The 23,980-nt window shown below is 40.2% G+C and overlaps 1 protein-coding gene across 1 annotated transcript in view; it reads right to left on the bottom strand.

The window, feature by feature from the left end:
- Positions 1-23,980, bottom strand: part of SUCLG2 (succinate-CoA ligase GDP-forming subunit beta) — a 257,629-nt gene that overhangs the window by 111,707 nt on the left and 121,942 nt on the right. The window contains exons 3-6 of the mRNA XM_040628584.1: positions 14,657-14,756; positions 13,480-13,570; positions 8,760-8,912; positions 7,124-7,213 (exon numbers count right to left, since the gene is read on the bottom strand). Coding sequence (XP_040484518.1) covers positions 7,124-7,213; positions 8,760-8,912; positions 13,480-13,570; positions 14,657-14,756 — 434 coding nt within the window. The remainder of the gene's footprint in view (positions 1-7,123; positions 7,214-8,759; positions 8,913-13,479; positions 13,571-14,656; positions 14,757-23,980) is intronic.

The raw sequence follows: 23,980 nt of genomic DNA, 5'->3' as shown, positions 1-23,980 counted from the left end.
TATCAGGAAAACAAAAATATTTTCAGTCCGGTCTAAAAACACAGTTAGTCTTTTTGTAAATTATCATGTCCCTATTAGCTGAGCTACACTGCAGCAGGAGCCACGATCATTAATACAAACAAGCTCCGTTTAAGTAAAAGGTAAACACGATGTTGAGAGTTTATAATGACCAGGTTTTCCTTATTATGCTAGAATAAAACAGTTGTTACATTCATCGCTCCAAACCTATAATCTGGGAAACAACTACTGAGTGTCTAATGGAAACTGTGGCGAGAGAGGAAGATGAAAGTCCTACACAGTAGAGTTGGGGAGCAGCACCGTTTCAACTAAACAGTTTGTCCTGAAGGCGTAAACCATAAAGAGCAACCATATCCAGAGTCTCCCCAATGTTATGCCCTGACTTCATTTTTCTCCTGCTGCTTGAAATTCACTCATGCATTCATTCTTTTCAAGCAACTTTTATGAATGGCCTATGTCACAGCGTGCTGGCATTGTGTGAAGTGGGGCAAGGGAAAGACATCCGGAATGGGGCCTTGACAGGAGCCTGGAAAGCTCACACCTGGAGTGAACACAGCCTGTGATGGACACAGCACGACTGCGTATCCCTGGCTCAGTGCTGGGGATCAGTCTCGTTCTTGGCCACACCTTCTTGCCTAGCCATAGTTCCCCGTTGGCAATATTTTCACTTATTGTTCCATCCCTGCATTTTTTGCCCTCACATCCATTTCCAGCTTTTCCCCATCCCTACTCTGGGTATCAGGGGAGCTGACACTTGTAGGCTGAGTTTCCAAGGCTTCTGGGCTGGATGGCTCAGTTCAGCCAAGGAGAAGCAGTGGTAGGAGATAAGAGGAAGGAGAAAGGGAAAAGCTGGAGTCCTTCGACCCCTCTCTTTCTGCCTTGCAGAAGCATCTCCTCCTCTAGCTTTAGCAACCACGAGAGACCCACCAGGGTTCTGCCTTCTATTTCCCATGGTGCAGAAATACCACTGCTTCATTTAGCTTCCACCAGCATGCAGGGAGCAACATGTTACGTTTTAGCTCTACCTTGCCTCTCTGTCCACCCTGAAATTTCTCAACTCTTGAAGCACCATGTAACCAATTCCCTGGAACTAAGTCCCACTGCGTGAATATTGAGAGTGCTTTCATTGTTCTGATATTGACGAAAGAACTCCTGGAAATGAAATTCGCGTTTTCTTAATTTATTTGATGTATATTTCTAAACTTTCTTAAATCCTAATTTGAAACCAAGTCACTACAAATAACCAAACATACATAATGGGTAAGATTGAATATTTTTTAATATTGATTTTTTTTCTGGTTAGATAATATATGTACATGTTACCAAATTCCCAAGGTATGCAAGAGTCTCCCTCTGAACCTTCCCCAGACTCCCCAGCCACACAGCTCCCCGTGGCTCATCCTGCAGCAGCCACCTTACTCACTGGCTGGTGATTCAATGACAGATACTGTAGGTATGTACAAGTATGCATATTCTCCATTCGTCTCTTTTAAAAAACCAAACTCGGTTCTATACCTTGTTTCTTTACTTAAATGACTTTATAAAGCCTTCATTGGCAATACAAATAGAGTGAGCTTATTCTTATAAGTGGCCACATAATACCTTACATGAATGTATCATAATTCATTTAGCCTCTCTTAAACAATAGCCATTTGGTTTCCAATTGTTTGACATTACTTAAAATGCTGCCTTATTTATCTCTGTATGTGTATCATATAAGTGACTGAATATCTAGGATAAATGCCCCAGAATGGAGCAAAAAAGGGGGGTGGGGGATTATAAATAATAAAAGATTGTTCTATATCATTCCTGGTAGAAGCTGTCACTAGTTTCCTATCCCACAACCCAGTATCAGAGAAACTGTTTTTCTATGCACAACCATCAGCTATCGATCTCTGCCAGTACGCCAGGTAAGAGTGGGTATCTCATTTAGATCTTTGATTGGAATGCTCTTACTATTAATGAATTTGAGCATTATTCTATGAGCTTAAGAGACATCTGTATTTCCTTTTCTCTGAATTTTGCCCATTTTTTCTGTTGCAGTTTTAGTCTTCTTTCTCACTAAGTTATAAGAAGCATTTTTACATGTCGGAAGTTAGCTCTTCATCTCATATAAATTGCAAATATTTTCCTCCTTTAACATTTGCCTTTCACCCATGCGTCTGTTACTTCTGCCACATGGAATCTGGTAATGATAATGTCACTCTTTTCTTTCACGGATTCTAGCTTTGGGTCAGACTTTAAGAAGGCTGGTCCCACTCTGAGAGTGTTAAAACAATTCTCCAATTTTTTTCAAATACTTTAAGATTTCTTTTATTTCATGTTTGTTTGTTTGTTTATTTATTTATTTATCCAAATAGATTTTATTTGAGCTATGGTACAAAGCTGGTAGGTCACTCAGTGCCAAAAAGATTTGTATTTCTCGGGGTTTTCTAGGCCATCGGTATGAGCTTGCAACGTAAGCCCCATGAAAGCAGCACGCTGTCTGTCCTGGGCACTGTGGCATCCACTGTACCTATGCAGCCCTGCACAGAGTCAACACTCACTAAATACTGGTTCAATTAATGATTGATTTACTAATAGGAGAAACCACACAATGGAAAAAACTTCTGGGCGTACGCATATAGAAGATCTTAGCCCAGCTACTTTAAAGCTTTCTTCTTTTTTAAAATACACGTACTATAAAATGCACGATCTCAATCATTTTTTTAAGTGTACAGTTTGGCAGTCTCCAGTATATTCACAGTGCCATGCAACCACGCTCCAGCATGTTTCCATCCTGCAAAGCTGAAACTCTACACCCATTAGATAACAACTCTCCGTTCTCATCTGACAACCACCATTCTACTGTCTGCCACTATGAATCTGATGAGTCTGGGTACTTCATACAAACAGACTCAAACACATATTTATCTTTCAGTAACTGGCTAATTTCACTTAGCACAATGCCCTCAAGGCTCATCCGTGGCTTCTCAGAACCTCCCTCTTTTACGAGGCTGAACAACCATCCACTGCATGTATATACCACTTTGTTTATCCACTCATTCATCAGCGGATACCCCGGGTGCTTCGAAGCTCCTTAAGCCTGTGTCGACCTAGCTTACCATGAGGCCTGAATTTTCTAAACATTAATGCCATTTTAATTATACACTAACACAGCATTTGGCTTGTATTCACTGTTATAGCTATTAATACTATAAAAAGACGGACTATAAACATTTTTTTGAGCAGGATTGAAGCATGATTAGATTTGTGTTATAAGATCTCTAAGGGAGGGGCGCCTGGGTGGCACAGTCGTTGGGCGTCTTGCCTTCCGCTCAGGGCGTGATCCCAGCGTTCTGGGATCGAGCCCCACATCAGGCTCCTCCGCTGGGAGCCTGCTTCTTCCTCTCCCACTCCCCCTGCTTGTGTTCCCTCTCTCGCTGGCTGTCTCTGTCAAATAAATGAATAAAATCTTTAAAAAAAAAAAAAAGATCTCTAAGGGAAATGTGTTATAAAATCTGTGTTGTAAGATCTAAAAGGGAGAACCAGCCCAGCTTGGAGACAGAACGTGCCTTATTCCAGAGGCCATCCAGTAAATGGCTATAGAGGCTAGACAGGGAAAATGTGTCAGTCTGAGCAGGTGTAATAATAGAAAATGGCAGGTCCTGGGGCGAGCTGAGGTTAGCTCCCCAGCTTTCTAAACATGTTCAAGTTTAAAAAATAAATTAAACACAAGTCAAAGAAAACATTCTGCTGTTTACCTTACAGTCAGCCAGCTTCCTACTGCCACCTACTTCCTCAGTTCAAAACCACACTATACAGAAAATTTGTTTTCTCTTCTTCTGCCATCAATTAATGTTATTTTAAGGTTGTTTGTTAAGCAATTAAAAAAAATTAAGATGCCTAAAACCAAATATCCTTTGAGCCATATGCACAAAACCCTGACAAATTTATAAGCACCTTCAAAAATGTTTTAGCAGGTTAAAAATTTTAGAAATATTTCTGTTTTATTCCAGGAACCAGTATCATCAACACTCACATACGGTTTTTAAAGCCAGCCAGAGGGACAAACCATTCTCAGAGGCATTAGTGATCATTTATTAACTACACCCTTCAAATCCTTTTATTAGCTTAAATCCTAAATAAAGATGCATGTTGGCAATTCATGGTGCCTATGTTTTCAGAAATTAATAGTATAGAGGACAACTAAGACACACTTGACAAATCTGTGAATTTTTAGTCATTTTCAGCTTTCCTGTGGCTTTAGTCTTTTCAACCAATTCGTGCTGAAATGAATTTTGTTGGGAACACACACCCGGTAGTTTTTGTGCAAGGTCGTTTTATTTATTTATTTATTTTTTTGCCTAAGTCTAATGTGAATACCTCATGTTCAGAGACAACAAGCATGAGTTACAGGAAAGATATTAATAACGTAACAAGATAATCATGTTATAAGTTGTTCATCCATAAGAGCTCTGCCTCCAGATGCCTAAACCACATCCTAGATGAGAATTAACTGACTTTCAAGGTCACATTGAATCTGAGGGGCCTCAAAGATACTATTTCTTGAGCAAAGGGTCACTGATTAACGCTCATTTAAATGTTTTCTCTTCTGGGGAGCCTCCCACACTTACTGGACACCGGCTTTCTGGAACGTGTCACTGACCCCTGTGGCTTGAGGAAGCAATCTAAAGCAGAGGTTCCCAAATCTACCACCCCAGCACACACAGAGTCTCCCTCCTACTGTGCAAATATAATCACGTGTCCCTAGATGAACAAATTCCAACACACCTACAACAGAACGCCCTCGTCTCCTTCACACCCCCTCTCCCTGTAATCGCTGCCAGCAGCTGAGCACTGTTCTGTGAGCCCCTGGAGGACAATGGCTATTTCTCATTATCTCTGTTTGCCAGGGTCCAGCAGGGTCAGCAGCACCCAGGCAGTGCTCACTCCAACTTTGCTGAGCAAAGGAAGATTTAAAGCCTTTCATTTAGTGGATGACAAAGAAATGAGAAAAAAAAAAAAAACAACGAATTAAAAGACGTCTTTCCTTGATACACTCAGTTAAAAATATAATGACATTATAGCTACTAATGGCCCCTGAGAACTGGCATGTTCGTCTTCCTTCCACAGATAACGCCTTTAAAACCTAGAGTATCGGGGCTACTGAGAAAACATGATTCAACCATTTAAGAGTTATGACTCCTAAAGTTCTCTTATAATATGGAAGGGGAAGGAAAGTGTCTTCTGGCGTACATAACACCATTAGTGCCTTCTCTAGAACTCTGTTATGTTCACCTCCTGAGCTGTTAAGCCATGGCGTTGGCAGATTCGCCCACTCCAGATTTTTTCTCTTGCTCTCACAGCTACCTATCACCAGCTCCCTAGGAACCTGTTCGAAGTGGACATCCAGGATGTGCTGTTGCACTCATTCATGCGTATGACCAATGTTTCTAGGGCCCCTAATACCTCTGCCAAGCACTTTGTTGCCAACGCAGCAGTGAGCAAGGCTGACAATGTCCCTTCCGTGGCGTAGATCAGGATGTGCTAAGGTGAATGCAAGTAAGTAAGAGAAACAGAGATGTGCAGAGGCACACGGAGGAGGTGAACGGGGTTATGGAGCACATTCTGGAGCTGACTGCAGGGCAATGTGGCTAGAACGCGGTGACCACATGAAGGAGCGGTCTCGGTGACCACCACCCTTACACAAGATGCCCCACAATAAACGTCAAATAAGCGGCGAATCTAGTTAGGGACCTCATTCTCAGGGGGTGAATCCAACCCTGCTGCCCTTACTCAAGAATCTACCATAACTTCCTTTCGGCAGGTCACTAACTTGGCATCTCTTTGACAGTCTCGGAATGACAATTAGCTCCTCTGCCTGTCCACTGAGTCTTGGCTCTCTCTTCCACAAGCTTTAGTTCCAGATGTTCCTGCCCCTTCTACCGTCTTGAACCTCTGCTTTCCAAGGGAGCCTTTCCTCCCAGGTTCAAGTAAGTGCTGTCCTCTCTTAATTTAAACACACGTATTGGTGAAAGTCTTACTCTGCTTCACCCTTCTATGACTTGTCTTATAGCCACCCTTAAATTTCTAGAGACAGAATCAGTCAAAAGACAAAGTAAAGTCAGAAAGAAAAGAGTGTGAAATCTGTTCTTTTAGAGGAATGTTGCCCAAATAATTGAAAGGAAATGCTCTGTAACCATCTGGAGCCCCAGGGGAATACATACACACACACACACACACACACACACACACACACACACACACACTCATGGATACATACACACAGGACCGAGGGTTATTAAGGTGGAGGAGCCAGTAAGTTCTTCTGATTTAACTGTGAGACGAAGAAGCCTGCCTATGTAAACATACAATCAGGCTCTGTGGGCCGGACCAAGGGCAATGCAGGGCTGCGCTGCTCAAGACAGAGTCTCTCCCTCAACAGCTCAGAGGACAATTTTTCTGTCTTCGAAGCCAAGGGGTGTAATTACTAAATTGGCATAATTTAAGCTGTTTTCAGTGAAATATCACTTTCAGGCCATTAATATTCATCTCAAATCCCATTAGCTACGAAAGAATAGCAATTAGTTAAGTAATGTGTATTATTAATAACAATAGCAGCTGACCTTTCTGGAGTACTGAATAAGCACTTCCCCACATCAGCGTACTCAATACTGACATTATGCCCGGTGTCACAGATGAGGACACTGATGTTCAGATGGGCGGAATCACACATGCTGGGAGGCGGGGCTCAATTCAAACTCAGGTCTGCCTGACCCTACAGCCCGTGCCTCTACTCGCTCCATGGCCTAGTCTAATTCATGGGCTGGCACTGCAGCACTGCAGAAAAAAGTAGAGACTAACACATACAGCAAAATGCACGTGTCTGCATGTAACACTCACATGTGCCCACATACCCACACGTAGAGGAACACATCTCATCAACATCCTGTTCTGGAATACAAGGGAAATCGTGTTTTCCGTCATAAACAACTGGGGGCAAACCTGTTAAACGATAAATAATCCCGTGTCCTGGGAATCACAAATATTCAAGGAAAGTAAGCAAGCTAGCAGATGTTTTCTGAAACAAGTCATTCACAGTGGCTTCCGCATGCTCAGGTACCTGGTTTTTCAAAGGCCCAAGGAAGCCAAGATTTTCTGCCATCCGCTGAGCTTGGCTGTCCTTTATCCCTTCCATAATGTCGATTTGCTCCTAGTAAAAATGAATCGAATAAGGAAAATTCAGACAGGCAAATGAAAAGATTCACAACCTTGAAAGAAAATGCTTAGTATTTATTTGCAAATGAGTAATTAAAGTGTGGCACCTTTCCAAAGATCTCTGAGCAGGGCTACTGCGGCTGCCTATAGGGTATGTTTTAATTAGCAGACCATCTAAAAAACAGCCTTTCCAAAAACTATATAATTCTTCAGGGTGGCATGCTGACAAGACAATCGGATGCCAGTTTTCACTTTTAATTACTATACAGATGGCACTGACGAATATTTAGTCAGTTAATTTTTATGACATCTTTTGGAAGGCTTCCAAAGTAAGGTTTTCCTGCCTAATACTGCTGTTAAGTTTAGAGCCTGTCATACGTAGGTTAAATATTACCATATGATTTAAACAGCCTATTGATGATGATAATTATTAATAATACCTTAGCTCTACAAAGCGCCATTCTCTCCAAGATACTAAGTGCTGTTCATATACGTTATTTCATGTATGCTCTTCACAAATGGAGTGACTTCTTTAAATCACATTAACTTTGAAAATGGCTAGGCCTTATTGGTAAGCCAGCACGTAAAGTCTCAATTTAACTTCCAAGGGAGTTAACTATGTGATATTGGTGAAAACATTCTAAAATCAATCACCAAAGTATCATTACCTGATCTAAACAAAAAGGTTCAAGAAATAAAATTCTCACTTTCTGAAGGGAAACAGTCATTTTCTAAAAGAAATAATGAATCCTTCTGCTAAAAATTTCTTTTTCTTTTTTTTTTCTGGTAAAAATTTCTAATGTTATCTTTTTGATCCTAAGAACCCAGAATTAAAAAAACAGAATTATAGTTCTAAAGACCACAGATCTTTCTTCTTACAACTGAGGTAGGTTGAGAAGTACTTTATACCCATCACCCCATTCTTCCTCACAATTCTATGGGGTGGAAATTACCCCGCTTACACTTTAGTGATTCAAAAAATGAGGCTTAGAAACACTGAGACCCTTGCTGGCTAGTTAGGATTTGACCTCAGCCAGATCTATGGCTAGAAATTAAGGGGAAGATTTAAAGGACTGAAACAAACCGATAGAATCTGGACCTTCGAAGGATTCTGTTTTAGATCAGTGGTGCTGGGAGACATGGAGGCAGTCTCCGGCTCACATTCAGTGTCCTAGGAGAGAAATTCTGGATCCTACGTACTATGAAGTGGGGCAGAGTTAACCAAGAGGAAATGGAAAACTCACAGTCCTCCCCCATTGGTTAATTCTTGGGTGGATGGAAGAAATGAGGAAGGAAGAAAAAGCAGGAAGGATGAATAAAGGAAGGAAGGGAAAAGGCAAAGAAAAAGACCTTGGATAGGGAATACCTTCATTCTAGCCAAATTCAACTGAATGCTCAGTTAAGAAAAAGGACTCAACGTCTTCATGCTGTAAATCCCAGAAGCAAATGAACTGCTACCAGCCTCAGACTGCACATTAAATCTTTAACAGCTTGTGTAACAGTGATCAAGGAACACAGCATAGCCAGAAATCTAAACATACCTTAAAAATAAGTTCTGGATTCGAAGCTGCCACCTCTTCAATGTCAACGCCCCCCTGAGGGCTGCCCACCAGTACGGGGCCGTTGTAGGACCGGTCCATCAGAATGGCCAGGTAGGTTTCTCTGGAAATGTCCAAGGCTTCAGCAACCATCACCTACCACATTAGTGAGAAAGTCAAATTAATTCAGCATTGAACTGAGTTCCACCTGGAAATCTATATAAACTTGCTACACAAATCAAACAGCTTCATTTTCAGGCTCTTTAAACCCAGTGAGCCAGCTTCCAGAGATTTGCGAGTTCTGCTCTCATGGTACAGAATGCCCATTTTCACCTCCTTAATTGATCCTGCTAACTTGCTCAAGTGACAGGTATTTGGTTTGCCTCAAGGAACCTTCCTACTTTAATCTTCTTTTTTTCTTCCTTAAGAAACCCTGACACTTAAGAAAAACTCCAGGGAAGCAGTTGTTATTTTAATTTGAGACGTTAACCGTACATACATCTTACTACATTGATTTTTCCCCGATTGCACTGGTGGAAAATCAAATTTGCTGCCAAAGAAAGAATTCTTTCTGTAGTGTGTCTGGTGCTTCCTATGTTTGTGTACCTCCATCTCATGGATCACTGTATTTTTAATTTAATTTCTACTTTCTTTTAAATTACAAATATACTATTTGCTCATTCAAAAATAATGCAAAAGGTACCAAAAGTATATAAACGAGACAGTGCCAGCAGCCCCCGGCCGCACATACACAGCCCTCGGGCCTCAGGAGTGAGGGTGATCAGGAGCCCATATGGAACCTACGTGATCATCAGAAAAAGTAGCACCTTCCTCCGGGACGATGCTGTCGTGTGCGTGCCAGGACCGTGCATGGGCAAGAGACAAGTGGGATGGAAGGATTTCATTCTGTGCTGTCTCAGCCAGCTGTCCTTTGGCTCAGCACAGCCTCAATGACTGTGTGCAGCAGGCCTACCAGGAAAAACCACTATTAACTCTGTATCTCTTTCCAAGGCGTCTACAAGCGTGACACTAGTGGAGACATCCTGCCCATGGAAGAATATTACGCATACCGGAATGCCTCTCTTTCTTCTCCTTCTTAATCTTAATGCTACAACTTGGAGATCTCTCCAAGGTCCTCTGTCTTCTTTGTGACTGGATGGTGCTTATATGTCAGTATTTATCTAATCATGTCCCTACGACATTTACGTGGACTTGAATTTGTCTAAACCGCTACTTCAGTGCTTATCATTGCACATCTAAGTCTGCTCATTGGTTTCAGTAACCCTGCAGATAAGGTACCAAGATGAAAAAGGACAGGTGTTAGACTCTTCAGATTTAAATTTGTGGTAAGTACTACCAAACTACCCTAGATAGGGAGATGGGCTGTACCCACTGACACTCCCAACAAAAATGGTAAAAGATGTCTTCGATGATTTAAAAAAAAAAAAAAAAAAGACTATTCATAACGAATCAGTACTTCTGTGAAAATAATAAAAGCACTAATGTTGCTTTTCCTAAAAGTAGTTCAGTGAAAGATTTCCCCAAAAAAGTCACAGATTAAACAGCCTTACATGTTAACTACCCAGATGCCATCAAACCACTAATTTTTAAGTCACAGAAAATAGGATAAATATATGATGATCCAAAAAGCTATGAAGTAAGGAATACAGAACTTCTTTTCAAACGCATCACCAGTTAAAAATAAAATATCTTATGAGAGGGTTCATATTGATTCTTTTATCAGAAATGGTAACTCATGACTATGTAAGAAATACTTCTTGGCACACGGTGTTAGGATTTTCATAGAAGCATGCTGTTTTCTAGTTCACTTTCTAATAAGAGCTAGTCTAGAGAAGGAGATTTAATGATTTTCAGTAGTTATTCTGAGAAGCAACACAACATTATAACTTTTTAGGATGTCATTCAAGAGTCCTATTCTTAATCTTCTAAAATGTTGACAGATGTGCTCTGCAATCCATCAAATTTCTATTTGTAAAAGACCAGCTGCTGTCTCCAAAGTCTCCTGCTTGATAGAAATAACGTTATCACCCTTTAAGCAAATATTCCCGGGAAAATGATGATTATCAATGGATAATTCAAGATATTTTATTTCAAGATCAGTTTTTTGACATTACCATGCCCTCCATATGGCCCAGGAAGTCAGAATATTTTAGGCATTGCTGCAGAGTGAGTCTAAATGGATTCCATGAACACTCATCCCCCAAGGACCTCAGTTCATATATTTCAAAAATGTGACTTCTTCTGTGACTGACAAAACAATATCATCAACACAACCTTTTTGTGAAGTCCTCCACGATGGGAAGCTTTTGAGAACTATTGGATCACTGAACCAGGCTGGTTGGTTTTTGTTTTTAATATCATGCTATTGAAACTGTGATCTGTGGATGAGTACCAGCACACATAATATTTGTAACAGGACCGTCATTAGAAAAAATTAAAAGTATACTCGGTTCCTCAACTTCTCTCATTGTAGAGTAGTAACCTTGGCTGATACTGAATCATGAAGAACACGATGAGTAGCACAATCTCACCTCCCCTATTACTATCCTAGGGAATACACCATAAGTGCAATGGCACAGCCTTAGAAAAAAAATATACAATGTGTACAATGTACGTAATGTGTCTGAACAACTTCTCAAATAATCTTAGAAATCCAAAGTTTCTATAATGCGGGGGGACTTCTGACTGCTGTTCAAAATTCATATGAGTTAAAAAAAAAAAAAAAAAGCGTGTTCCTTAAAGTTGCATACAATGTTACTGTTATGGGAATGTGGTAACATACGACACCTGGGTGGCGCAGTCTGTTAAGTGTCTGCTCTCAGCTCAGGTCATGATCCCAGGGTCCTGGGATCAAATCTTGCATCAGGGCCTGTGCTCAGCAGGAAGCCTGCTTCTCCCTCTGCCTGCTGCTTCCCCTGCCTGCGCTGTCTCTCTCTCTGACAAATAAATAAATAAAATCTTAAAAAAAAAAAAAAAAAAGGAATGTGGCAACATAATTTTTACAAAGAGAAAGGACAGAAACAATATATGGCATTATTTCAGGGGGGTGAGAAGCCAAGGAATTTTTACTTTCAAATTTTTATATTTCTGTAAGATTGGAATTTTTTACATATGTGAATCACTTTTACAATCAGAAGAAAAAAAAACCACATTACTTAAAAGTAAATCATTCTAGGGGCTTTCTGGCAATGACTCAATGTACAAACATGCACTTATCTCCAGCCTTTCAGAAACCTATCTACAAACTAATTTTATGCATTACCACACAGCCTGAATCTGCTTTAGATATTTTTATATGCTTTTAAAAAGTATCACAAACTCTAATCTAAAAACTCATATAGCCATATAAAACAACGAATTCCTACAAACAAAAATACTAATCTTGTCCTCTGTGGACAAATTTTGAAGAAGTTAACACAGGTAAAGGCTCATAACCAGATTTAAAAGGCAAATACAAGTACTGTGTTGGGCCAAACGAAAGTCAAAACAAAACACTTTTGAGTTTTAAATAGTTCTTACATATGAGAAGAGGTGGGAAAGGGAAATCAGCATAATCATTTTCATCAGTATGCTATCCTGACATTTATAAAATCTTTAGGTTCTCAGAATGAAGGCACTAATGACCACCAGTATTTCCATCTTCCTCTTCCAGACCAAGAGGGACCCAAGAGAGTCCCTGTCATGGTACGTTAAGAACCAAATGGCAGGGGTTTTGTTTGTTTGTTTGTTTGTTTGTTTTGGTCATCTCAAAAAAATTCTACACAACTCACTCTGAAAAATTAAAAACAGGCTTATCCTGCCTCAGGTTCCCCCCAGCAGGGCACACTGGTGGAGACCATCCTCTGTCATGCTGTGTCAACCAAGCAGATAGCTGCTCCCCAAAAGGCTGTGCCCCCATTCACTGTTACAGTGGGGTGTTCTAACCGCCTGTGCCTGCCAGGGCTGGGGCGTGTGACCCCGTCATCACACAGGGGCCAATGCTCAGAAGGGCCCCCATCTTGGTCTCTCGGTGTAATGTTTCGCTGGAGCTGACTTGACATTTGAACAAAGGCCCCTGTGTTTGTTTTTGTACCGGCTCCTGCAAATCAGCTAGCCAGCTGCGGTGCCGCCACACGTGAGGAGGGTACAGCAAAGGTGGACAGACAGACAGGAGCAGAGTTAGGTTCTGGCCTCGGCTCCAGCACCCACGACCTCACGACTGAGGCAGGCCACTTTATTTGGGGCTATATGTTCTGCATGTGTGCACGATGTGCAGCCCATAGCGGCTTTAAACGGTATTCACCTCAGAGTAAGGTACAGGGACGCTCAGCAAAACGATCATAGCAGGTAATTCTGACTCACAGGACGAGGGTGGGGCTGTGGAGGAGCAGAGACTGTCCCCCACAGAATAATAAGAGCTGTCATACGAAGCCCCTTCCAGCTTCAAACAGCACGTGGCTATATTCTGAAAGGGAAAGTGCTTCCATCACTCCCTCGCACCTGCTTTTACCAAATGCTGATGACAACAAACACTCGTACTATTACAGAACCCTTCTGATTTCTCCTCAAAGTCCTACCGCAACCTAAACAGATCATATGAGGTTTAAAACACAAAATGGCGCATCACCAAAGTGCACTGCTTCATCCGATTGTCAAAACCAAAATAAGATTTTCTCTTCTTTCTGACACATACACAGAAAATGACCCAAAGCATTCGTATTACCTTGTTAACTTTCACACCTTCTTTTGCAGTTTGTTTTGTTGCTAGATTATACCCAATCATCTGTTTAGCCAGCTGTCCCACAACTTGAGGGCTGAGAGAGAGAAGGGAAAAAAAATCAATGTCTACGCTGAAAATTATTTTAAAGCAGACTGCATGCCATGTCCTCACGTCCACCCTGCACGGGCTCCAGCTGCACCCTCAGCGGGTCCACAGGGCTTTCTGCTGGTGTGCTAGGTGTCTAGCCCTGTACCAGAGGCTCACGGAGAACAAAATACATATGAGGGAGGCAGGGAGGGAGGAGGAAGGAAGGAGGAAGAGAAGAGAAGAGAAGAGAAGAGAAGAGAAGAGAAGAGAAGAGAAGAGAAGAGAAGAGAAGAGAAGAGAAGAAAAGTAAAGAGAGGGGGAAGGGAGAGGGGAGGGTGAAGAGGGAGGGGAGGGGAAGAGAGGGGGAAGGGAGAGGGGAGGGTGAAGAGGGAGGGGAGGGGAAGAGAGGGGGAAGGGAGAGGGGAGGGTGAAGAGGGAGGGGAAGGGAAGAGAGGGGGAAGGGAGAGGGGAGGGTGAAGAGGGAGGGGAAGGAAATGGGGAGGGGAGGGAGATTCTTGTTTCCCTCTACTAGTCTCTCTCCCCAAAATAAGTTACTGTCATAATAGAAAGATACTGTTGAGATGCATAACGGATTTAGATATAAGCTGAATAACAAAGACCTGACTTGGGCAATGTGGGAAGTATTGAATACCGTGGGGCACAAGGGAGAGGGTACCATTCGAAGTAAATAATGGAAAGGTATGTGACAGGGGAGGTAAGTGGGCAGTGCTGGGCCCTGTTCCCCGAAGGCTCAGACAGACTGTCAGACAAGAGGGACAAATGAAGCCATTGGTACTGGGGAGCCACTGCAGGTTCTGGAATAGGGAAGTGATAATATGGAGGCAGCATTTAATTTATATTATCATTTTCAACATTTATGATGAATCACTGATGGTCTAGGAGAGGAGCATCGGGTTTTCACCAATTAGTGAAGAAAAAATCCTCTTATGAGATAAAGAACACTGGGGCACCGTGGAGCCCTCCACCTATAGTTCATTTCTTTTATTTGCTAACTCCTGCTCCCAGCCCATGCCGACCATTTTTCTCAGTGCTTCCTTCAATCATGACACAGAACTGAAATCTCCAGACTTACTCTTTTGTTAAATGAACACCTCCTTTCAAACCGCTACTGAAGACACCTTTTCCTCTTCCTCCAGCTAAGATCTGGGCTTTTAAAACAAATTCTTTTGCATCTGAAAAAGAAGATGGTAGTGGATTTTAATTTTTTTTTTTTTTTGAGCAACAAGCAATTGGAAATGCATATACCTTCCGAAAGTGGTAAAAGCTCTCTTAAACTAACATTGCAAATAAAGGCATAAAAACTTCAAAAAAACATCAGTGCACCTAAATACAGTCTTTATCGAGGACATTAAAATATCTCCTACCAGTTTAATCTAATACTCAACCATCCCAAGAGAAAGCAAGGCATGTGTTCCCTTGCTCTTTTGAGTGTCAGAAGATGCCAAATAAATCCAGGCCGGAGGTATTTATTTTACTGTGTAATTACACTGCCACGTGACAGAGGCACCGATCTGCCAGTCAGAAGAGCTAACTACCTGTCAGCCAGCTGGGATGTCAAAGGAAGGCTGGAGTACGTGGGGGAGAGGTTTAAGACAAGATGCAAAGAGAGTGGTTAATAACTGTATTCTTGGAAACCAACAGACTTCTGAGCGGGTGTTCTAGATATTGATGGGACTGGATAAGGGAGGAGGAAATGGATTAAAATTGAAAGCAAGCAATATTTCTGAAATGTTGGCAGGGTAACAAAATATCCTAGGGGAAAGTGGTGGTGGAATTTTCATTTCTCGACATACTCAAGGAACAGGGGAAGTGTCTGCTTTTGACCTTTGAGACCCCGACTCATAAACTCAAATATCTTCATGGGCCTGGCTCGAAAGCTACATGTTGTGAAGCAGCCCAGTGACAGAAATGAGGTCTTCAGCAAACAGGAGCCCTGCCTGTGCCCCACCCCCCACGCAACCACCAAAAGAAAAATAAGAGAAAAAACAGGCAGCTCTCAAATCAAACAGGTTTCATAAACCAAATAGTGCATTTCTTCTGGTCACAACTGGCATCCTCTGTTGGTCATTCATCTTTGTCTAAATTCAGAAAACTAAGTCAATCTTCTTTGAGGCTCTAAGAGTTTTCTGGTTTCACACCAGTTTCAGAATTTGCAGACCAGGTTTCAATCAGGCCTCCATCCCTTACCCCGCGCTGTCGACACCTGGCAAGTTACTTAATGTCTCTGAGATTCAGTTTACTCAATTGTGAAAAAATGATGGGACTTTTTTGAGAATTAAATCATACATGTGAATACTTTATCCCAAGAGCCTGAAAACTAATATGATTAATGAAAGACTACTGCCACAATCAATTAATTCATTTTATTACTTTTCTATATTGTAAAGAATCAAAAGGATTACTGTCACTTGGGCAGATACGGGTAAATAATAATATTAATAATAACAAGTTTGCCGGTGTCTGCCACCATTCATGTAAGGTGAGGGTTCCATAAGTGTTGGCTATTTCAGCATCTCTGTCACCGTTCCTGTCACTCAAGACAAACAGGCAAAGGTTCCAAGAGAAGGAGCCAGAGGGTTTTATCATGAGGGCAAGTGGGAGCTACAGAAAGATTTGACATTATGACAGCATTGGGTGAGATAGTCACTCCAGCTGATGTAGTCAGATTATTAGGGTTCACTGTCTTTACTGGTTGGTTTTCCTTTCTCCTATATTTGCTTACACTCAGGAAACTAGGGTTCACCTTCCCCCAGAAGCAAACAGAGCTCTTTCTTTGCTGCCCCTGATGCCCTCCAACACTTGCGGCTGCCGTAGATATGAACCATCATAACCTCAGTCAGACCCATGTCTTATGACAAACTGGCTCAAGTTGAACTGGGTAAAGAACAAGCTATGAAGACAACTCATTATCAGAAACACGCCAGGAAAGAAACCAAGTAGAACGAATTTATTTCGTAGTTAGGCCACTGCATGTAAAGATAGCAGTAAGACCAAGTGTGGAGTTAAACAGACCTAAAATCTCCAACCTCCCCCCACCACTTTCTTCGTAGACAGGAAGAGAATGAGGCTCAGAAAGGTAAAAGTGATATGCCTGTTTGTAGCACGGTTATAATGAAGTAATCTACAGTGTTAGGGTGATGTAAGGAATAAATGAAAAACAGTAGGTAAAGTGCTTATCTCAATGCCTGCCACATTTAAAAGAAATCAAAACATGATAGCTACCATCACTAATTATTTTCAGCAATTAACCAAAAAAATGGCATATAGGAAGACATTTCTTATTTCTCTTTTGAAGACATCAAGTAGAAAAAATACTTTTTGCTGTCTACTCAAATTTTTAATTGTGATCTCTTCAAATTCTTTAAAAAGGATAACCAGCATTCCACTGCCGTTATCAATTTTCATATGCTTGTCATCCAGAAGAAAGAGACGCTTTTCTCTACCAGCTTTCCAGCAGCAAAACTTGAAAGCCAGACAGAATACCTAATTGGGCATTGTTAATTGGCACTACATAGGCTTAATTAAATCAGCCTTAGGCACAAACCATCAAGACACAGAAACAACTGTAGCCTCAATGAAGTGTTGTCGATTACACGTGTCACCATTTGACCATGTGTCAACGGACTCCATGCCACCAAACTGGTAGACCAAACAGCACTTGGGGACCGCTCATCCATACTGGGACAAGTGGGAAAAGACTGTATCCAATCTAGGTACATCTCCTGCAACTTAAACCCCAGGCCAAGAATAAGTTCGCTAAAATCATCTAAGATTCTTGTTAGATCTCAAGTGCTAAATCAGTGTAGTATGTCAATAGCCCAAAGAAAAGCAAGCTCTTCTCATCTTGGCTGAAACTCACATGAAGTAATTTAATTCAGTTATTTACTCAAAGGGCTGAAAATTAAGTGGCCAAATCTTACTGAACAGTATCTCGTCTTTTCATTCAGTATTAATCAAGTTGATTTCACACAATGTCACTGTTTCCATTCTATTTGAAGGGGATTTCTCCAAATACACAAATTTCTAGGTTGTTTTTTTGTTTTTCACAGAATTTTCCTATTCCCAAACAAAATTACAAAAGAATATCCCAGACATGAAATCCAATTTTTGTCTAACATACGGTGATTTAACCATACTTAGGATAACAAGCTAAAAAAGAGACAGAAGAGAGAAAAAACACCTACTCTAATAGATTTTGTATGGAAATATACTGCACGTACATACTGATAACCGTATTACTAGACTCCAAGTTAGTAAAACCTAGGTAGGTATAACTCTAAATTCCTCGCCCCTAACTACTACTCTTATATGCAGCAGCCTTAATGTGCAATGCATTCACTTTATTTTGTTCCTTTTCTGGTGAGTTTCTGATAACGAACAGTGCTCACAACTAGGATTCTAGTCGATTAGATGGGAACCAGTTACTGTAATTTATATATGTTTTAGGAGAAGGTACTGTAAGCAACATATTTGATAAGCTTGTAAGTATATAAGATTCTCAACTACCATATCACTTATGAGAATAATATCTATAGCCATTTAGGAAGCCTAAAAAAACCCACCCTGTTGTCTTCTTGTTTGACTCTATTAGCCACATTAAAATAATGCTTTCTCAAATGTTTTCCTCTCATTCCTTACCACAAGTGTCATTCTAATTACAATAACACAGTTTTATACCAATTTTTATAGTTCCCCAATAGTCCCAGGCTGGATAATAAACATTCTGGGGAGGATTATTAAATCTAAAAGGAAAAAAAATTAGATTCATTAAGGAAAGCATAACCTAAAGAGAATAAATAAGAAATGTTTTTAATCAAACAAGTTTTGTAAAACTAGTTCACTCTGCTTTTTAGAGATGGCATTCTGAAAATATATTTATGCAAAATAATGCTTACAAGAAACAGTTCAGAACCATAATGCAAAAGGACCCAGCAAATGTCTGAAAATGTTTATCAGGAGTATCAATAAGAATTTTATTTTCAACTATCTTTTTAAAACAGTTTAGTGAATTCAACACTGTTCTCTTCAAAAATATAATAGTTTCCTAAATGCAAATGCAGCACTGTATAGATGGAGACTACAAATGTGATCATCTATTTTGAGTCAATAACATTGAACTTGTTGGGGGAACTATGAATTCCAGGTTCACCACTGGAGCAAAATTAGAACACCCAGCTTTCAGCACAATTGCATGGCATAATTTCCAGAATGGGTGATCACCTTTCATGAGGTTTAACAGGATTCTTGAGGAAGTTACAATGTATTTCAGATTGACCTATTACTGGAAGGCAAGAAGGAGGAGGAGAGTGAGGCAAGAAGAGTGGATGATATAACAGAAAGAGGAACCTTTGTAAAAGACATACAATTATAGGGTGATAAGTTGGAGGCCTAAGTGCCAATTTCCTAAAGAAAATGAGTTAACTTCTATGATTTCATGATGACCCCAGAACCCAAATTTAAAACTGGAGAATTACCTATCTTCAATTATTGTAATATCTCCTGTAGATGGAGTCCTATTTGCTCAAGTTGTAACAAGGTCACTGGGAATTAGAGAATGTTGCAATGACTCTCTCCATATGCTCAGTGGCCTCCCTGAGACTAAAACAATTAATTCAACTTTCAACATGTCTGACATGGGCTCGCCCAACACTGGAACAGAGAATTTCAAACATGCAAGATATCAAAATAAACTATTTCACCATTGGTCACATCCTTCGATTGAATTAGGATTAGAAATATTTGGCTCCCCACCAGACTGCTACCCATCAAAGATTTAAATTGCACATACGTAAAACAGTCATTTTTTAAAGTAAAAGATGGAACTAGGGCCATCTCTAGGACAAAGGTTTTATGATACAAATAGGAAGTTGTTCAGGGAGACTTTTTTTTTTTTTTTTTTTTTTTTTTTTTTTTTTTTGAGAGAAAGAGAGAGCAGGGGGAGGTGCAGAGGAAGAGGGAGAGAAAGCATCTTAAACAGGCTCCATGACCATCACGGGGCCCCACACGGGGCTCGATATCACAACCCTGAGATCATGACCTAGGCTGAAGTCAAGAGTCAGATGCTTAACCAACCGAGACGCTCTTTTACATTAAGAAATCCATTACTGATAAGCTTTTATATAAGTTTTAAATCTTAAAGTTCCTATTGAATATAGTCAATTAATTGCACATTATCAAAAGCAATTCCTTCTTCTGTAGAGTGTAGGGGCATGACAATGCCACTTGGAACAGTTTATTGATTATAAAGTGGGTAATAATACCATGATAAGACAACATGCTTTCAAGGGAATAATATTAATTTTAGCTCCTATAAAAATTCCTAAAGTTTGATAAATCATTTTTTTCATAATGCCATACTTAAAAAATATTGTATATATATTACTACATTATAGCTCTCATTAAAATCTGTAATGATAAACTAGCCTACTCATCTGATCGTGTCACTGATGGTATTAATTGCTTTCATAACCATTAATACAGACTTCATTGGTGATGACAGAAATTTTAGAAATTTCTAAATTTTTAAGCTAGACAGAAATTACCTCAGAAAGTCTCAATTCAGTTGTAATATCTTAGTCTTTCTATAGTTTAAGACTAATAAAACAATCTTACATTTTGCCTATTAAATTAAAAGATATATTTCTCTTTTTCTAAGGTTTTATTTATTTTTTTGAGGGGGGGCGCCTGGGTGGTAAGTCGGTTAAGTGTCTGCCTTCAGCTCAGGTCATGATCTTGGGGTCCTGGAATTGAGCCTCACATCGGGCTCCCTGCTCAGTGGGGAGTCTGCTTCTCCCTCTCCCTTTCTGCGGTCCCTCTCTTTCTCTCTCTCTCTCTCGCTCTCAAATAAAAATCTTAAAATAAAATAAAATCAGTCTCTTGTAGAGAGCATATTGATGGGTCTTGCTTTTTTATCCAATCTGATACCCTATGTCTTTTGATTGGAGCATTTAGCCCATTTACATTCAGAGTAACTACTGAAAGATATGAACTTAGTGCCATTGTATTACCTGTAAAGTCACTGTTACTGTATATTGTCTCTGTTCCTTTCTGGTCTATGTTACTTTTGGGCTCTCTCTTCACTTAAAGGCTACCCTTTGATATTTCTTGCAGGGCTGGTTTAGTGATCACAAATTCTTTTAGTTTCCATTTGTCCTAGAAGCTCTTTCTTTCTCCTTTTATTCTGAATGACCACCTTGCTGGATAAAATATTCTTGGCTGCATATTCTTCTCATTTAGCACCCCAAATATATCATGCCAGTTCTTTCTGGACTTCCAGGTCTCTGTGGATAGGTTTGGGGCCAACCTTATATTTCTACCCTTGTAGGTTAAGGACCTCTTGTCCTGAGCTGCTTCCAGGATATTCTCTTTGTCTTTGAAATTTGCAAGCTTCACTATTATATGTCTAGGTGTTGACCTATTTTTATTGATTTTGAGAGGGGGTTTTCTATGTCTCCTAGACTTAAACGCCTGTTTCCTTTCCCAGATTAGGGAAGTTCTCAGCTATAATTTGTTCAAATATACCTTCTGCCCCTCTGTCTCTTTCCTTTTCCTCTAGGACCCCAATTATCCTAATATTTTTTTGCTTTATGGTATCACTTATCTCTCAAATTCTCCCCTTGTGATCCAGTAGTTATCTGTTTCTTAGTTTTTTTAATTCTCTATCATTTTGTCTTCTATATCACTGGTTCTCTCTTCTGCCTCATTTATTCTAGCAGTTAGATCCTCCATTTATTATTGCATCTCATTACTAGCCTTTTTGATTTCGACCTGATTAGATTTTAGTTCTTTTGTTTCCCCAGAAAAGGAATCTTTAGTGTCTTCATGCTTTTTTCAAGCTCAGCTAGTATCTTAATAATTGTTATTCCGAAGTCTAATTCTGACATCTTACCTATATCCAAATTGATTAAACCCCTGGCAGTGCAAGGTCTGTCTCTTTTTCTCTTTTGGGGGGTAAGTCTGTCTGTTTTGTCATTCCGTCCAGAAAAGAATTGATGAATGAGAGAACAAAATACAAAAATAGCAACAATGACCCCAGAAAAATTTACACTAAACAAATCAGAAGAGATCAGAAACTGCAAGAAAAGAAAGAAAGAAAGAAAGAAAGAAAGAAAGAAGAGAATACAATCATACAAGTGAACATAACAGAGCAAATCACTAGACCCTGTGTATACTTTGGTCTGTTTGTTAGAAGAAACTATATCCCAAAATTGTAAAGCAAGAAAAACATATATATACAAAAATAAAATCGAATACAATGAAAGGAAGCCAAAAATGAAAAAGTGTGTGTGTGTGTGTGTGTGTGTGTGTGTATATATATATATATATATATAGTAAATGTAAAAATAAAAATTAAAAAAGACTTAAAAAAAAGCATTGTTAAAATAAGAAATGACTTGAAAAGGAAAAAATATTTTTAATTGAAAGGCTAAAGAATCCTGAGAAAAAACCATGAATTCTAAATACTCTTTTCCCCTAGCGCTGAACTTCTGCCGTTCTGTGTGATCGGTAAACTCGGTCTTAGCCAGATGTTCCTGCTGGTCTTCTCAGGGAGGGGCACCCGTGCAGCTCCTCCCAGGGCAGGGAAGGGGGGTCTCGCTGTGGTTCTGCCACATGCGAGGCCCCTGCTCAGACAGCGGTCATCTGACCATCAGCCGCGCCCATATTTAAAGATGTTTCTTTCTCTTTCACAGAAATATTACTAGTATTCTGAGATCTCCTACATCCTTGATCAGAAATCTTGTCTTTTCCCTATTTTGTCTTGGTAGGTCAGTTTCTCTATGTGGCCCTCCATTTTGGTGAGAGGTGCCATATGCTACTGTCTGGACTCTGTTCTGCCACCGATGGTCACACCACCACCAGCTTCCTCTAGGTTTCTCCCTTGCCACAATCAAGGAAGATCTTTCAGCTTCCCATGAGTGCTTAAGGAGAGTAGCTGAGTCCCCAGTGACACAACTTTTCCCTTTAAAGGGTAGTTTCTACTCCAGATGAACGTACTCTCCAGGGTACAATGGTACAGTCAGGTACTGCCACACCCTAACCCTGAGACCTCTATGCCCTCAAAGCTGTGAGGTCACCTCCTTTCCTCACTCATAGAGATCATCTCACAGTGCCCCTCCACCCTCTAACCAGCTCCACTCCTTAGAGACCCTTTCTCCAGACAGGCCCATGTGCCTGATTTCCTAATTGGAGAGTGCACTCAAAATCCTTCTCACAGATCTCTGAGCCCAGTGCAAATCAAGAAATAGGACTGAGTACTTTTTCCATGCTACTGAAAAAGTCACCACAGTTAAGAAGCACCTAGAATGTTCTCAATTAGGAGGTCCACCTACCCGGTGCTCACAGAAAACCTATTGGTAGAGCAGTCCCACTTCTATGAAAATCAACTAGAGAAATAAGGATTTTTTCACTGCAATGTAATTATAGCAGTGAAACACTTGAAAAGAGCCAAAATATCCATCAGCATATGGACATTTTGGGTTGGAAAAATAATTTTTTATAGCCACATAAGGAAATAATACAATACTATATGTCCATTAACAATGATTAAATATATCTTTATGTGTGGACATGGGAATATGTCCACACACACCATATGCTCCAAATAGACCTTAATGATCAATATTTAAAAAAAACAAATACATTTGTGACTAGTTACAGAGTCTTAATGAAATCTAAATGAACACTAACTAAACTATTAACTGAGGTTCTCTTAAGGGGCTAAGGAGTGGTATTATGGATGCAGCATTACATCCTTTCAGTACAGATTTACATTTTTCCCCCAATTATCACATGCTGTCCTAAAAAGAAATAAAAAATAAGAGTTTAAAATGTGAGACAAACACAGGCAGTTATCCATAGTAGTATGTCTTGATTACTTCAATGTCCCCTGCTGTATCAGCCTTTATAACTTTATCCTATGATTCAAGGATGTCTATATTTGCAGAGGTCTCAAGAAGACATCTTCAGGAAGCATGGCTCCACATCTACCAACATGACCTCCTGAAGGGTCATGCAAGAAAACTGAGCATGGCAGGCAAATGTGCTACCCTTTTCAAACATCTACTGAGCACCTACTCTGTGGGAATTCAAAGATTAAAAAAAACGTCAGGGTCCCTGCCTTTCAGAAACTTAAAACCTCCTGAAGAAAAGAGATACAAATAATTACTGAAAAATACTAAGACTGCAAAAAATGGTAAGAACACAGTGCATGAGAAGGAGACATGGTGTCAAGTCAAACTAGGCAGGGGAGAGCAGAAGAGCCATCAAGAAGGAGGGCTGACTGACGTTACAAGGAAGGGATGGGTTTTCCAGTTAGACAGGGCTGGGAAGTGAAGACATGAAGGGGTCAACAACCGAGAAAGGCTACTTTGCTTTTCCATCTGTATTTGCTTGGCTT

This window comes from Ursus maritimus, unplaced genomic scaffold, assembly GCF_017311325.1.
Source record: "Ursus maritimus isolate PB19 unplaced genomic scaffold, ASM1731132v1 scaffold_14, whole genome shotgun sequence".
Classification (NCBI taxonomy): Eukaryota; Metazoa; Chordata; class Mammalia; order Carnivora; family Ursidae; genus Ursus; species Ursus maritimus.
Note: the sequence above shows the minus strand (reverse complement) of the source record. Positions and strands in the feature narration are given on the sequence as shown.